The 15146-nt window shown below is 39.7% G+C and overlaps 1 protein-coding gene across 1 annotated transcript in view; it reads right to left on the reverse strand.

Moving 5' to 3' along the window:
- The window catches only part of CDH8 (cadherin 8), a 147639-nt gene that overhangs the window by 41850 nt on the left and 90643 nt on the right, over window positions 1-15146 (reverse strand). Inside the window, exons 8-9 of the mRNA XM_079316086.1 lie at window positions 14738-14991; window positions 8490-8626 (exon numbers count right to left, since the gene is read on the reverse strand). Of these exons, the coding sequence (XP_079172212.1) occupies window positions 8490-8626; window positions 14738-14991 (391 nt within the window). The remainder of the gene's footprint in view (window positions 1-8489; window positions 8627-14737; window positions 14992-15146) is intronic.

Genomic DNA, 15146 nt, shown 5'->3' on the forward strand with positions numbered 1-15146 from the left:
CAGGTTCTAGGAGTCCAGCATCAAACCTTCTTAGTTGTGTACCTTCAGCAATAAGCAAGAAAGATCTCTCCAGTACATCAGGATTCACCTTTAAAAATACCATCTCCTTTGTTTTCAGAGAGAAAATAGTTCCATTCTTTCCTGCCCTGCACCTTTGCCAGAAGCTCAGAGCATGCTGCTCAGAGTCTTTATTCTAGACAGAAATGTGCCTCAAGAAGATTGACCAAAATTATGCTGAGTTACAAACCCCTACTCTGACCTGCTGTCATGCAGAAAAACCAGTGGAGATTTCAGATAGTCCCAATCTGCCCAGAACTGATGAACTCAGGTTCTCAAATGAGGTGAATTCCACACACTATTTCTAAAATAATCTAATTTTCTTTAGTACTTCTATTTCAAATGTTCAAAGTGCAGATGGCCAGTTGGTAGCTGGTCAAGGTAAAGATTAACTTTTTTAATATAACATACATCTGTATATCATCTATATATCTATATGTGGTCTGCTTAACCAGCCTCTAAATTTCCTCAAAGTAACTAATAAATATTCTGTGTGCTAATTAGTCACGTACATTTCTGCTTCTGTTCCTTACTTGAATCCTTCCCAGCTTTATGCCCCAGGAAATCTTATTTCCTTCTAAAACACCACCTAATGGCCCAAACTTTTGTGTTTTAAGCTTTGAACAGTGTTCCCACTCCAGTATAACTTTACCAAATTAATATTTGCCAATCTAGAACTCAGATGTGTAGCCTGAATTTAAAATGCCCAGAGACGAGAAGTAAAATTTAGACTGTCACTGCAAATCTCTCTCATTTTCCTTGTCACAATGGTGTTTACTATTTTCTCTTTCTTTTACCGTTTTTGGGTTGTTTTTTTTTACTGAATTACTCAGATGCTTTATTCACAGCTGCCTTCCATGCCTCCCTCTGGAGTCAGAGGTCTCCAACTTCTACTCAGCAACTCATACCTGAATTTTGGTGCTTGCTCCTGAGCTACTGAGGCCACTTCACACAAGTGAGATTGTTCCACAAGCCCACTCCTTTCCCATTTGTATGTCCTCATATGATGGCCACCTCCTTGCTATTATCCATATGCATCACCTCTCCTGCTATTCTTGTGTGAATAGTGGGAAAATCTGTGCTGTGTTTGAATACAGCTTCACATCTGAGAACTGCAAACTGGCTTGACAAGATGCACCAGCCCTCCACTGCCCAAGGTCAAACCTTCAGTGACCCATTAGGATCTGAGGAGCTCTGTGTAACCCTCCAGTTACGTGCAAAAGGATAAAAAATCACCTTAGCAAATTCTGTGTTTTAGTGTAAAAATGATGGATTATATAGTTTGAGTTCCACTAAACCAGAGCAAAAAAGGTCAAGCAGAAAAGGTTAATATTCCTGGGCTTCTCTTGTTTAAACCTCCATAAAGGCTTCTTTCCTTCTCTTTCTCAAACTTACCAAAATTTACTCGGCCCTAAGTTAATTATATGATGTACCAAAGTAACTCCCTAAAATGTTAGAATTATTGCTAATAATGCCTATAGTTATTTTTACCATAAAAGGCTAAATAAAATTAAATAAATGAAAGCATAATGAAAGCAGAGGTATTCATGGCATTAAAAAGTACATTGTAGCTGAAGGCTTGTTCTGAAGAATTATGTCTCTCTTCCTTTTTAATTAGTGTCCTTGCATTTTTTAAAGGAATACACATTATAGATAACTTTAACAGTGCATGTGCTGGGTGATGATTCAATTACACTATTTATATTCTCAGTAAACCATATAGAGCCTTTCTGGCTTTATGCCCTTTCCCATTAGGTGACAAAATTGCCTCATACTTCTTCATTTCCAAAGAATGCTGTTGGTGTGGGTAATTACCTGTGTCAGAGCCCACAGCTTTGTCCTTGAGATGCCTCTGCTCTGGGCCTGGAAAATATTTATTGTGCTCAAATCACCAATTACATTTCAAGATCTTGTCTAGATTCTCACCTCTTGCTTTGAATAGTTATTCAGGGGAATTTCTACTTGTTGTGGCAGTTGAGGTGCTTTGCCCAGCCCTTGGGTAGGGGGCAGAGGCTGCCATGGGAATGCTGCTTGCTTGGCACGTGGGGCTGAGTGCCAAGAACCCTTTGATCAAGCAGTCAATCCCAATGAAAATAACATCTCTGTGACTGCAGTGCCTGCAGAATAAGGGCAACAGAAATGCCATTAAAACCCTTCATTCAGAAATTTAAACCTTGGCTGAAAGCATGGCTCCAGGCCACAATATCCTCTCCCAGGCACTGGCTTTGGAATTCCATAGCACAGTGTGAGGATCACAGGATGCCAGGGTGATTTGGGTTGGAAGGATCTAAAAAAAAATTCATCTTCCACCCCCTGCCTTGGACAGGGACCCCTCCCAGTGTCCCAGGCTGCTCCAGCCCCAGTGTCCAGCCTGGCCTTGGGCACTGCCAGGGATGCAGGGGCAGCCACAGCTGCTCTGGGCACCCTGTGCCAGCCCTGCCCACCCTGCCAGGGAGGAATTTCTTTCTAATATCCAACGTGAGAAGGAATAGAATCCTGTTCTGCAAATGATCATAACATGGCTCAGAGGAAAATAGAAACCTTATGTAGTCCACTCAGTGCTACATTGGGTGAAAGCAAGCTTGGGGACTTTAAAGGGATCATCATTTAGCTGTCTTTAGAGATAATGAGCCAGGCTTTCTGTATTTATTGATGTGTTTGTCACAAATCTGAGCTGGCCGAGTGGAATATATTTAGAAGTCTTTACTAGTTGAAATCTATGGTATCATTCAAGGAAGGAATACATATATTCTGGGGAAAAAGATTACCTCACTTTTTAAAAAGAGAATTTCAGATAAGCATTGCTAATAATGAAAGCATTGCAGTATATTTGGCTTCCAAAGAATTCACTAGAATCCTGTATCTCAAGCAGATCTCAGCTTCAGTTTCAGAGGGATGAGTATGCAAATATCAGGATATTCATATTTAAATCAGAGGAATGTTTGTGCAGTCAAATCGTGTTGCTAATAAATTTCTTTCTATGCTAAGTTAAACCAGCTTCTCTGAGATAAATCTTTGCTTTGATTTCAAACTACACCAGTTCTCCATTTATGACTGCTGTAGTTATATCAATTAGCCAGAAATGATGGGCATTTCCTTAGTATTAGTGGCCTACATTGTGAGTGTGCTAGGAAAGTATCTGCAAGGTGGCTGTTCCAGCCATTAGAAAATGGAAATCCATGGAGCTGGAGGCAGAAAGAGGACAGAGTTTAATTATTACACACCTTATCCATGTCTGGCAATCTGATCGCCTGAATGATCAGTGATTCTGAGCTCCATTCAGAATCTGGAGGAAAAAATGGTCTAATAAATAAGTCATGGATATTTGATTTTCTTTTCCTCTGGCTAGCATTGACCACACATAACATGGTAAGTGCTGCAAAACCTGTGCAAAAAACTGGGAGAACACTGAGGAGGTTAAGCCCAGCCTGAACCCTGCTCTGCTTCACTGCCCAACAAAATTGGCAGCCAGTTAATGCCAGCAATGCAAGCATGTCAATGGGAGCAGGAGTTACAGCTGTAATTGTAATCTACACAACTAAAATGTATTTGTGGGTTCAGGAGAATGGGATCACATCTGACTATTAGGATCCTGACTTCACTAGATTTTACTGAATGGTAGAAAATTCATTTCAAGCAAGTAGCAAAGAACCAAAGATGTGATGAGCCTTTGTACACACAAAAAAGATGCACCAAAAGAGACGTCTGTAATTTAATCATTCATTCTTACTGCACTGCAATTCAGGCTGTCAAAAACTCCTTGCACATGCCCCTAGATTCCTTTCCTGTTCAGGATATAACTCCAGAGAGCTCAAACACATGAGCAGCACTATCAACCCTGACTACATTCACCCCTCTCTCAAGCATTTAAATTTAGAGTACACCTCACAACCTTGGCTACAACTTTAAGCTCATGTAAGTCTCAGCAACACCACAAACTAATGAGAAATCTCATTAGGTCAGTGTTTAAAGTCCAGAGTCAGTGACAACGTTCACCCTTTATATCCACAGAGCACAAAGGTTCATTCTCAAGGAATAATTTTGCCAGAGGACCTGCTTCCTCCAGCCTGTCATCACCTGGATATTCCTCCTCCTTTCCATTCAGCAGCATAAACTTGGTGAATGGCAATGTAGAAAGAAAATGTAAGAATCAATTCACAGGTTCAATAGCTTTGAGTCTCGCCCTTGCCATGAGTGTATTTCTTCTGAACACCCTAAGCCTGCATTTCAGAGGCATCTTTCAAAGATGTCAAGATTCTTTCTAATATTATCTTTTTCTTAGAATGGCAGAATTCATCAGCACAGAGGAGAAGAGCAAGGAAAAAAGTTAAGCAACAAAGAAGCAAAAATTAATTTGATCCCATAAAGAAGAGATGTAAGAAATCACACAATAGGAAAAACGTGCATAAGATATTTAGGAGTGGACAGATTTAAGGGTAGCAGTCGAGAGGACCAAAGCTGCAGAAGGATTTTAATGGAAAACGTATAACTAAATCTGAAACACTGAAACCAGCATCTAAATATCACTGTATCTGCTATGTTAATCTCATTCAGTCCATTCTTTTCCTCAGATGGCTCATTGTGTTGATTAATATCTAGCAACCACAAAAAAATTAAAGAATTCCCTGTTGTGGGCATGCAGCTATTAAGGAAACCTCGCAGTGTGACCAGTTATGGGATTCTGTCAGGGACACTCCCATCCCACACTGTCACTGCTGGGACCCAGCAGCAGCTCCAGCTCCCCTCTGGGCTCCCCACACCCCACTCACACCAGAGCAGTGTCCTCACTGGTTCCAGCCCAGGTTTCCCTCAACAGAGTCTCAGATCTCTCATTCCATAAAGCCAGCAGTCCCAGCACAGTAAGGCAGCCCAAGCCTGTGCCTCTGAGAAGGGACTCCACAAAGGCTTGTATCCCTGGCCTTTTATCCCTTCACAGCCTGAGCACAGGGAAGCTTTGGCTCTTCTTCCTGAGCCCTGGGCTCCTGCCCTGACTCTGGGTGTCCCTCACCCAGCTGTGCCACAGCTTGGATCCCTTGTCCTGCAAAGGCTCACAGGTCACATCCTCCTGTCTCTCTGGGCTTCCACCTGAGTACAGCCTGCAGCTTGCAAAGCAAGCTACCTGCACCAGGTGTGTCCCTCAGCACAAGCAGAATGCACTGTGGTCACTGGGATTGAAACAGGAGGCAAGAGCCCCGAGCACTGGGCACGCATTTCGGGAGCCAGAACGCAAAGACAATCCAAAAGTCTGGGAAAGGTGTGAGGGAGAACCACTCAAGGCAGCGGTTCTTTAGTCTGGCTGGCCATTTTAACACCCTGAAAACAAAGCCTGCAGAAAATTAGAAACTTCTTCAAAAGAGACTGTCAGCAATGGGAAAGTAAAGGAGGGAACAGCACCATCCAAAATGTCTCACTTGGCACAGGTCTCAGAATATGTTGGTAATGCTATTCATCACCAACAGCATGAATTTGTTCTGAACAAGCTCTGGCCAGACACTTGCCTATGAATGAGAACAGAAAATGTCTTTCTTCTAAATAAAAACCCAACCAAATTAAAAACCCCACAAAAAAACCCCCTCAAACTGGTCTTTTGCCCATCAAGTACAAGTAGAAGAAACACATTGCCCACTGGCTCACACTTTTCTCCTCCTTGTGTTGCTAGACATGACAGAGAGAAAATCATATTTTGGAGCATTAAGATTAAAAATGCTTAATATTATCCACACACATTTTAAATCTGATCACTTTTTAAAAGATCAGCCAGTCTGAGCCTGAGGAACTTCATGCCCATTTCAAGTGAAAATGCAGAAGCAGTAATGCTCCATTCAGCCACACCAATCCTGCCTTGGAAGATTACTACCTGAGACAGTGGCTGAGGGATGACACAAATAACTTTGTCATGATGACAAGCAGGAAACTGCCAGAAATTACCTCAGCTTAGAGCACAGATTTAGATGCAGATACCTTACCAGCACAAAGCTCTGAAATAGTGAATTATGGTTTGTCAAACGTTGGTGTTTATCTATGAAAGTGTTGATAAATCAGGGCAGATTTAGGATCTCCCTGCGGGGAATCAAGAAATAAAAATCCAGTATGATGGCTTATGAGTAGTAAGCAAATTTAATGGCAATTAAATGGTCTGGTCATTGCCCTGCAGATGGAGAGGAGAGCCTTGCACAAGCCCTGGGAAGCAGCCAGCCCAGGAAGAGGAAATGTTCTTGCACAAACAGTTCTGACATATTTATTTCCCTGCGAGAGATCAGCAGTCCATTAATAAGACTGTTGGTGAAGGCATCGTTAAGACACACTTTGTATTTTCATTTGCTGCTTGTGTCTGCCTTCAATAGATTTCTCTTATTTTACAACAGAGATTTTGTCTATTACTGTCTTGGGAAAAAAGCTAAAAATGCCCATTTTCCCCTGTTTGACAGTTCTATAAGCAAATTTAATTTCTGCTTGAGGAGCTTAAAAATAATTTCACTTAAATAAGCAAAGACAGTAGTCTATGAAATGAAGCCCTTGTTTTATGTAAATGTCAAATAATTGTATTAGGAATGCAAAAATAAGCCATCAGCAGGAGCAGAAACACTTAGAACAAGATTGGCATTATTATTTTCATAGCCAGTCTGATAAGAGGCAATTTTACAAAAGCAATAGATGCTAAGGCTCCCATGAAGTCTAATGGCAAGGCTGATTCCTTACAAAATTCTTGAGCATAATTATGTTTCAAAAAATTGAAAATGCAACCGGCAGACTTTGTGCTTGTGCACTTAGTAAAGTGCATCTCTGGCAACTTTGCTCTGACACACACGTGTAAACGAGATATAAAAATGAACTGGAGGAGTGTCTTGCAAAAGTATTCCTTTTATCTTGTTTCTTTTTGACTTTTTGGAGGAAACAAAATGTAAAATTACTTCACTTTACATCTTACTGTTCCAACATCTGAGAGTGTTGGATCATAAACCAATAATTCTACTTTCCATTTTATTAGTAAATCTCATGATCTGGGAAAATTAATATGGACATTTCATTTTTTTTTTCCTTTCAAAACATTAAGATTATTAAGCTGAAAAAATATGCCTGATGAAACTACACCTTCCTTTCTTTGCTCACGTGCTTCCCTGTTGTTTGGCCTCCTTGCAAGCGGAAAGTATTTCTGCTAATTTATTATTGTTTGGCTACAAGATGGCACAGCAACAGGACACTGTTGACAATGAAATCCCCAAATTAGTGGGGATTAGAAGTGGGTCAGAGGAACACAAGATACAAGGATTGTAAATTGGGAGCTCAGTTCACACCCACCCATCTTTCCCCACTTATGTGAGCTGTAGATTCCTAATATACTTGGTTTTGAAAACAAGTATCACAGGAAATATATTAGACAACAAAAATGGGCCAAACAAACATATTTTATCCCCCAATTATTATGTACTACAGTACTATTTAACTGAGCTTCAAAGGGTCTGTGCCATAATGCTGTATCCTTCAAAGCAGAGATATGGGGGAAAAGCAAACATATTATCACTCAGTCTCTGTGCAGGAGTGAGCAGCACTGATCACCAGGCTCTGGAGACAGACATTCCTGCAGGGCAGTGCACAAATGGGTTCTGCTGTGCATTGAGTGCAGAACCAAGGACCAGCAGAGAGGGTTCCAGGCTTTGTGCTCCAGCTCAGGACACTGTATGGGGTGACAGCTCCACCCTCCCCACTGCTCCTTTGCCTCAAATGCTTGTGTCAGATGCATTGTCTAAAACACACTGCTAATATGAATAATAAATTACACTGTCGTGTGTGAGCCCGTCAGCAGCTCCAAATTAATTAAGAATTCTCCTTGATTAAAATCTCTGACCTGTATTTCCAGGCAGGGCACCTCTCCTGACTCAGGTGTGCAGAGCAGCCACCAGGGCTCTGTGGACCTGAACAATGCAGGTCCTTGTTGAGAGCTGGGTGTGAGTAAACTCATCCATATGTATCCAACAGCACTACTTTCATGCAACATTACCCCTGTGCTTAATCATTTATGGCTCTGAAACATAATAGCACTCAGAATTAAGAACGTCTGGGTTGAGCCTTCAATTTACTTCTACAATAGCAAAGCTTTAATTTTTCTGTCTTCATGGAGCTAATTATAAGGCTTTGGGCTTTTTAAACCTTTTCTTAATGTTTACCCTGCATATTCTGTACATGTGTACTCGTCAATCTCTTCAGAATCTCTATCACTACATCCACTGGGAAAAAATATGTAGTTGTGAAAACTAAAAGAAATTGAGTTTGCACAAAAATTAAGCTTTCTTTCCAAAATTCTCTAGCTTGAACACCCAATATGTTTAATACATACTATTTAAATTTTGCTGAATTATGTAAAGTTTCCACTGCACAGCCTGTTAAAATCAGCTATAAACCCAACAGAACAGTCAGAGTACACAAACACTCACTGGTTTCAGTGGCTACAATAGTGATGTTGTGCCATGTGCTGGTTTCTCTGTCCAGGGGTGTTGCCAGGGTTATTTTCCCATCCTCTGCATTGATGTTGAACTGTCTCTCAAGGTCAGTGTGGCGATCAATGGAAAACCTGCAAAACAGACATCCCTGTAATCTACTTAATGAAGTTGGTGTAATCCATACAGTCACAGTGACAATTTAGGGAGCCCTCTGAGAGCTGCAGTTTTATAGCCAAATGGATTGAGAAGCTCAATAGCATAATAATTTAGAAGACAAAATGACAAACTGAGGCTAAAAAAACTTAATAATTATTGCCCAAGGAGTAATTAGCTGTATACCCAGAGTGAAGGTCGTAAAGTGCCCTCAGGTTCACTGGGTAGCATCTCTGAAAAACCATGCTGATCAAGAGTTAATTACATAATCCATCACATTTATTGGACAGTTTCTATGGTATTTCACAGTAACTGATGATAATTTCAACAGTAATGTATTAAGCCACAGAAGAGGTGGGCTTTGTGGTTATTTTTAAAAAGGGCTGAATAATATTATTTTACCAATAAATTTCAGATTAACGAAGCATGAACGATTCACCAAGCACATTATTTGCTTATGGTTCGAGCAGCTCCATGGGCAGAGCACAGTGAATCACCAATTTTTCCTGTAAAACACTGCAGATGCTGGATGATCAATTCTTCTTTGGGTTGACATCACTGATTTTTAAACAAACAAGTTCCATCTGACAGGCAGTCAGAGTTTGCAAATGTGAATGTCCAGGTAGATTTTGCAGCCCAAGCAGGGCCAGCCTGACAAGGAGCCAGAGCTGCAGTGGATTGCTCCAACGGTGCATTAAGCAGGAGGATGATTTAAAGCTCAGGTCCAGATCTCCAGAAAGCTTTTCTGTTTGTCCATTTGCACAAGAGTTATTTTATTAATGAATTATTCGCCAAAAGAAACTAAACCGCAAAACTGAGCCTTCAGTTTCTTGACAGGAAAGGCAGGGAAAGAGGGAGTTGAGTGATAAACTATTGATATGGTTTAACAGAAATTGACTTCAAGGGGTTTGACTGAATCCTAATTGTGGATTTGTATAAAAGCCTTTTAAGCCTTTGTGTCTGTGTATTACAGAAGCTACCAGCACGCACTGACAGTTTTTACATCTATTCTGCATTACAGCAAGGCACAATAGGGTGAGTTAGGATATGGTATCAGACTCAATTACCTTATGGAGTGGCCAGAAAAGTGACTCCAGATTGTCACTTCCTCAACACTTTTCTACCTTTTGCAAGCACGTTGTTAAAATTCCCCAATAAAAGTAAAAGAGCATATTTTACTTCAGTGAGAATGACATATTTATCTGAAAATCAGCTATTCCATCCTGGTTTGTGCTTTATCAGAAGCAATTTCCAAAATATATTCTGATTTGGAGGTCCCTTTATACACTACAATAAATATATTCTCCAATGAACTCAAGCTCATTCCAGTCTAATACAATCAATTTTAATAGACACAGCATTAGCATCTGATTTCAAAGCTTAGGATTATTGTGTTCATCTATTTTTTATTATTTTATTATTTCAGTATCAGATATTTTCATATTTAGAATGAAAGTTACATTGCAATTAGATTATTTGTGCAATGCATTCTGTAAGATACAGTTCACTTTCAAAAAGAGCTTTAAATGCTGAAAACTTATTAAGATCTCAAAGTCTGAGCATTTAAATTCTGCATTGCCAGAGATCAATGCTAACCTGATCACACTGGTAAGGTATTTAACAACTAATGGATTTAAGGGGGAAATCCACAAATTAGGATTTATCAGATATTTACTTGTTTTGTTTGAAACTCTGGGAAAAACTAATTTTACTCATTGAAAAATTACTAGTTTGGTAAGAAGAGTACCAGAAAAAAATGAAGTCAAATTCAAAATATCTGTGCCAAAATTGGGCACATGCATCTATATTTGGACATTTAAGTAAACTGATTTTCTCGTGGGCTCCACATACTCAGTTCTCAGTGGTTTAATGGGAACTGCACTACACTCAGCATTTCTGAAAATCAGGTCACTTGTGTGGAAGAATAAAGCTGTAGGTACTTAACTCCAGGCAATCATTTTTGAAAATGGATCTTAACCGTATTTTGATGTCTCCCTAGCTCCAATTAAAGTATTAGAAGTAAAAATTCTGGTACTAGTGAAGTTAGTAAAAAATACCTTACAGCCTTTCACAGGTTTAAGATTTTATCCAAGAAAAAGACAGCAATCAGCTCTTTTTAAGAAGTCATCACTTAAAACTGTTTTTTCACTCTTGAGTTTTATGGAGCTGAAAGAACTCTCCTGATATCAAACATATATGAAGTTTTCACAGTCCACAAACAAAATAAAACGTGAAATGTTCATATACTATTCAGTGTTTAGTTGACCTGGGCTTGACATAAATTCCACGGGGGAAGACACAGTTTTTCTCTGAGGATCAATCCTTCCTTAAACTTCCAGTCACGTCCTTCCTGCCATGCAGGTTTTGAAGTTACAAAAGAGGGAGTGACACATTTGTGAGTTTATTATATCACATTTCATCTCATTCCAGCAGTATTTACTCACAACACAAAACCAGCAATTCAAGAGGAAACATTTTTAACGTTGCGTGTCTTTTCAAGACAACAAAGAGGTAAAACTCTCCCCTGATTTTAATGTGATAAATATTTGTTACAAAACCAAAAAAAATAAAATCTGCAGTGTCATAAACCTGGGAAAACTAACAGTACAATTGCAGTTTCCTTTTCATGATAATGGTGGTGTAACTCTTTTTAATGGGAATGCATTGTCAGATCGATAAAACATACATAAAACATATATTTCTCTAAAAATGAGAAAATAATATCTTGGGAAATAATATCTTTTGAAATTGCCATAAAGCCAGCAGAGGTTATTGGGAAGTTTGGGTTAGTTTATGAGTCTGCTATGGCAATTATAGGAACAACCCCACAGTGGTTTAACAGAAGTGTGGAAATGATTCTCAATCCTGCTCTTGCACTGTTGCTGTTATGACTTTATTTGATCTGCTCTTTATTTGCATCAATGTAAATAGGAGCAGAGACCCTTTTTTTGCTGTTCCTGCTAAAATTTGAGTCCCAGCACTAACACCCAGGAGTGGTAAATCTCCATTTTTACTAATGCCAGGCAGATTGGACAGGGTACTTAGTGACAGATAAGCAACTGCACCATTGGGGAGGCACAAAATATTGGATCTGGGGTTTTAAGGCCTGTTGTGAATTAAGAAAATGATCAACTGCTGCCAAAGATGAAATCTCTGCTGAAAGGAGTGGGGAAAACGTACTCCAGTGAATCTTAGCTCTCCACAGAGAAAGCCACTGAAGGGCAGTGATTTATAGGAGGGCAGTTGCAGTATAGGAAAAAACATTATTACTCGTGCTTTTTGCTATATGCCTGGATCATGCTTTATCCCAGATAATTCACTGCAGATAAAGAGAGCATGGTTACAAAGTAGCACCAGGAGCATGCAGTGAGCCCTGCTCAGCTGTGCTGTGCCAGCAGGGGATGATTTCCCAGGCTGGAGGTGCCACCCTGCCCAGCCAGCCATGGCAAAGCCTCACAGCTGAGCTGGGCTCACTGGGTGCCCTTCCCAAAGCACAGGCAAGCATCCAGATGTGACCCTGACACACTATCCTGGAAATACTGGGCTGGAACACAACAAACCACAGACCACTTCTACCCAACTCTGTAAAGCCTTTTCACCCTCAACCTTAAAAACAGGCGGCTCTTAAGCAGCACACCTTCACAATGGCAGCTAAGGATCAAAAAGAGCTTGTGCTTCTTATTTTACAGCTGATAGATTAGAAAAAAAATATCATAGAATCACAGAATATCCTGACCCACAGAGATCATGGAATTTCAACTCCTGGCTCTGCACAGGACAGCCCCCAAAATCCATCTGTGCACCTGCCTGTAAACCTAAAGGAGGCTTTGTGCCTTTAGAGCAAGTGAGAAAAAAGTTCAGACAATGCTTCATCTTTTCTAAGTAAGCATTAAAAACTAACTACTGGTGAACTGATTAGAAATGAGGATAAACTTTTTTTTCCTTAAAAAAAAAAAAAAAAAAAAAGAGCAAAAGAAAATCACAGAATAGCCTGGATTGGAAAGGACCCTCAAGATCTCATTCCAACCCCTGCCTTGGGCAGGGACACCTTCCACTAAGACCACAAGCTTCTTTCCAGGCTGTATTTTATAATATTTTTTTCTAAATCCTTTAACATCTTATCCTTTGATTCAATTATCAGACTCTTCCCTTGCTCAGAGATATCCAAGTTTTATTTCATTTGTGGCACTGCAATGCTCTGAATGTGTGGAGCCTTTGTGTATCAGACTAATGCAAAGCAGACGTGATATTGGGAGCATGGAAGGTGATTCATATTTTGTTTGTGCTGCCTGGGGTTTTATAACAAATGTACACAGAAGCTCTGCCTAAGCAAAATATTGATAGAACAGATATCTATTGAAAAAATGTAATTTCCTTGAAATACAATTCATTATTGCCTGCTAAAATTCTGTTTTGAAGGGAAAAAAACCCAGCATTTAAAAAAGGCCAGGCAACACTGACATTAAAACTGTCCATCAGTTTTAGAACAGTTTGTTGTAATTTTTCTGATTTTTAACTAAAGTTTAATATTTTTCAAATGGTATCATGGAAACTATGCATAAAATCTGCATCATATGCATGATACAATAACAGAAGAAATAGCTGAAAAGTACATTCCAATCAATAAAACCAGGGTTTGAATATATTTCTGTTAGAACCTGTCAGGTTCCTATTTTGTTCCAAACTGTAAAGAAAGGAATTGCATTTCCACTCCTTACTTGTCTCCAACTGGTATTTTTCCTCTTTTAATAGTAGAATTACTAACGTGAATTTTTTTCTGTCGTTAAAATATTTTTTATGGAAAAAAAAGGCCAAAAATAGGAATTTGAGCTTTCTAGAGCTCTCCCAGATAAATACAACCTATTCAGGTAAGCAAACAAGAGTAAAAAAGCTGCATAGAAAATTGAGCTCTGTATATTCCTTGATTAGCTATTAAGCCAATATTTCACAAAATAGTAAGTCTTATAAAGTCCTGTATCTATTATTTAAAGAAAATATATAAATCATACTAATAGATTACCTTTTTGTTTAAATGTAATGAATTTTGGCCATTCTGTCTCATGTATTATAAGTGGTTTTATATGACCTGATGAGCAATAACATTCTAATTCAGTTTACAAACACAATTTTTTTTTGTTTTTAAAAGTTTGAAGGTCTCTTGATTTACAAAATGATGAAAAAGTGGAAATTAGGTAAATATTTTACTTTTTTATGCATCGTGTTGGACCTTTACTTAAAGGTTTAAAGTCCAGCTCTGCAACAAACCTGATGGAAGTGACAATGATTAGAAAATGATAGTGATAGAAAATGATGGATTATAACAGCTAACATCATCCTCCTGATGTTGCAGACTACTTGCCTGGCTTAAATTCCCTGAGGCAGCAATGCACAGTGATGATTACTATTAAATAGACTCTCTCCACATATACTTTTGCTATGAATTTCACATTTTGGTGTTGGTTTTCCTAATGCTTTTAGCAGGCAGTACTAGACAGAGTAGAATGTGCTTTGGAACACTCACCAAGGGGGAGGGGAACATGTGTGCTCATCAAATTAGATAAAACCCACTGATCTGATCAAACTGAAAGAAAAGATTTTGCTCAAATTAGATCCAACAGGGAAAATACTATAAACCGAAGATGCAAAAGTCGTATGAGCATAATCATCTCTGACTTTGTATCTGTAAACCAGGGATGGGTTTAGACAAAGGAATACAAAATATGTTTTGACAATCTTACAACTGCATGGCACAAGCTCAGTATTGTTAGTGCAGACATTACTGGATTATTTAAATTCATTGCAGAGATACATTCTGATGATTCAACCCCATCCAGCCTCATTTCTCATAAGAACCACTCACATTTCTTATTTTCACTGCATTCCTCTGTTTCATAAGACTGCTCCTATGGCAAGGAGCATTTTGGGGACTTTGAAAATTATCTGAACTGATAAATCTAACATCATAAACGAAATCCTACCCAGGCATTTCCACAGAAACAGAGCAGCACGGAAACAGCCACCCAGTGAGCAGGGCAATGCACTCGGGATCTGCGGCACTATTCCCAAAGAACACCTCAAAGCAGCCCTACCTGATAGGGCTGGAAGAGACATCGGGGTCATGGGCTGTCACCTGGCCCAGCACAGAGTTGAGAGCAGCATTTTCATGCACTTCCAGGAGGTAAGTGGGGGAGGAGAAGACGGGGGGCTCGTCAGCATCCTCCACCAGGATCTTCACGGTGGCCGTGTCCTTGAAGGGGCCCCCGCCGAGGAAGCGAGGGTCGATGTGGATGTTGGCTGCCTCCACCTTCAGAGTGTAGGACTTCTTGCTCTCAAAGTCCAGTGGCTGTAGAGAGGGACAAAGATGAATGTTTTAGGTGATCCTAATGCTGATGGATGGCAGTCATGTGCATTTTTAAGCACACGGAATGAGTTTTCTCTCCCAGAAACCTAATATCCAGATTTTCTAGGCACATACTGAAATCTATTTCCCAGCTTCAG

This window comes from Erithacus rubecula (assembly GCF_903797595.1).
Source record: "Erithacus rubecula genome assembly, chromosome: 12".
Taxonomy (NCBI): domain Eukaryota; kingdom Metazoa; phylum Chordata; class Aves; order Passeriformes; family Muscicapidae; genus Erithacus; species Erithacus rubecula.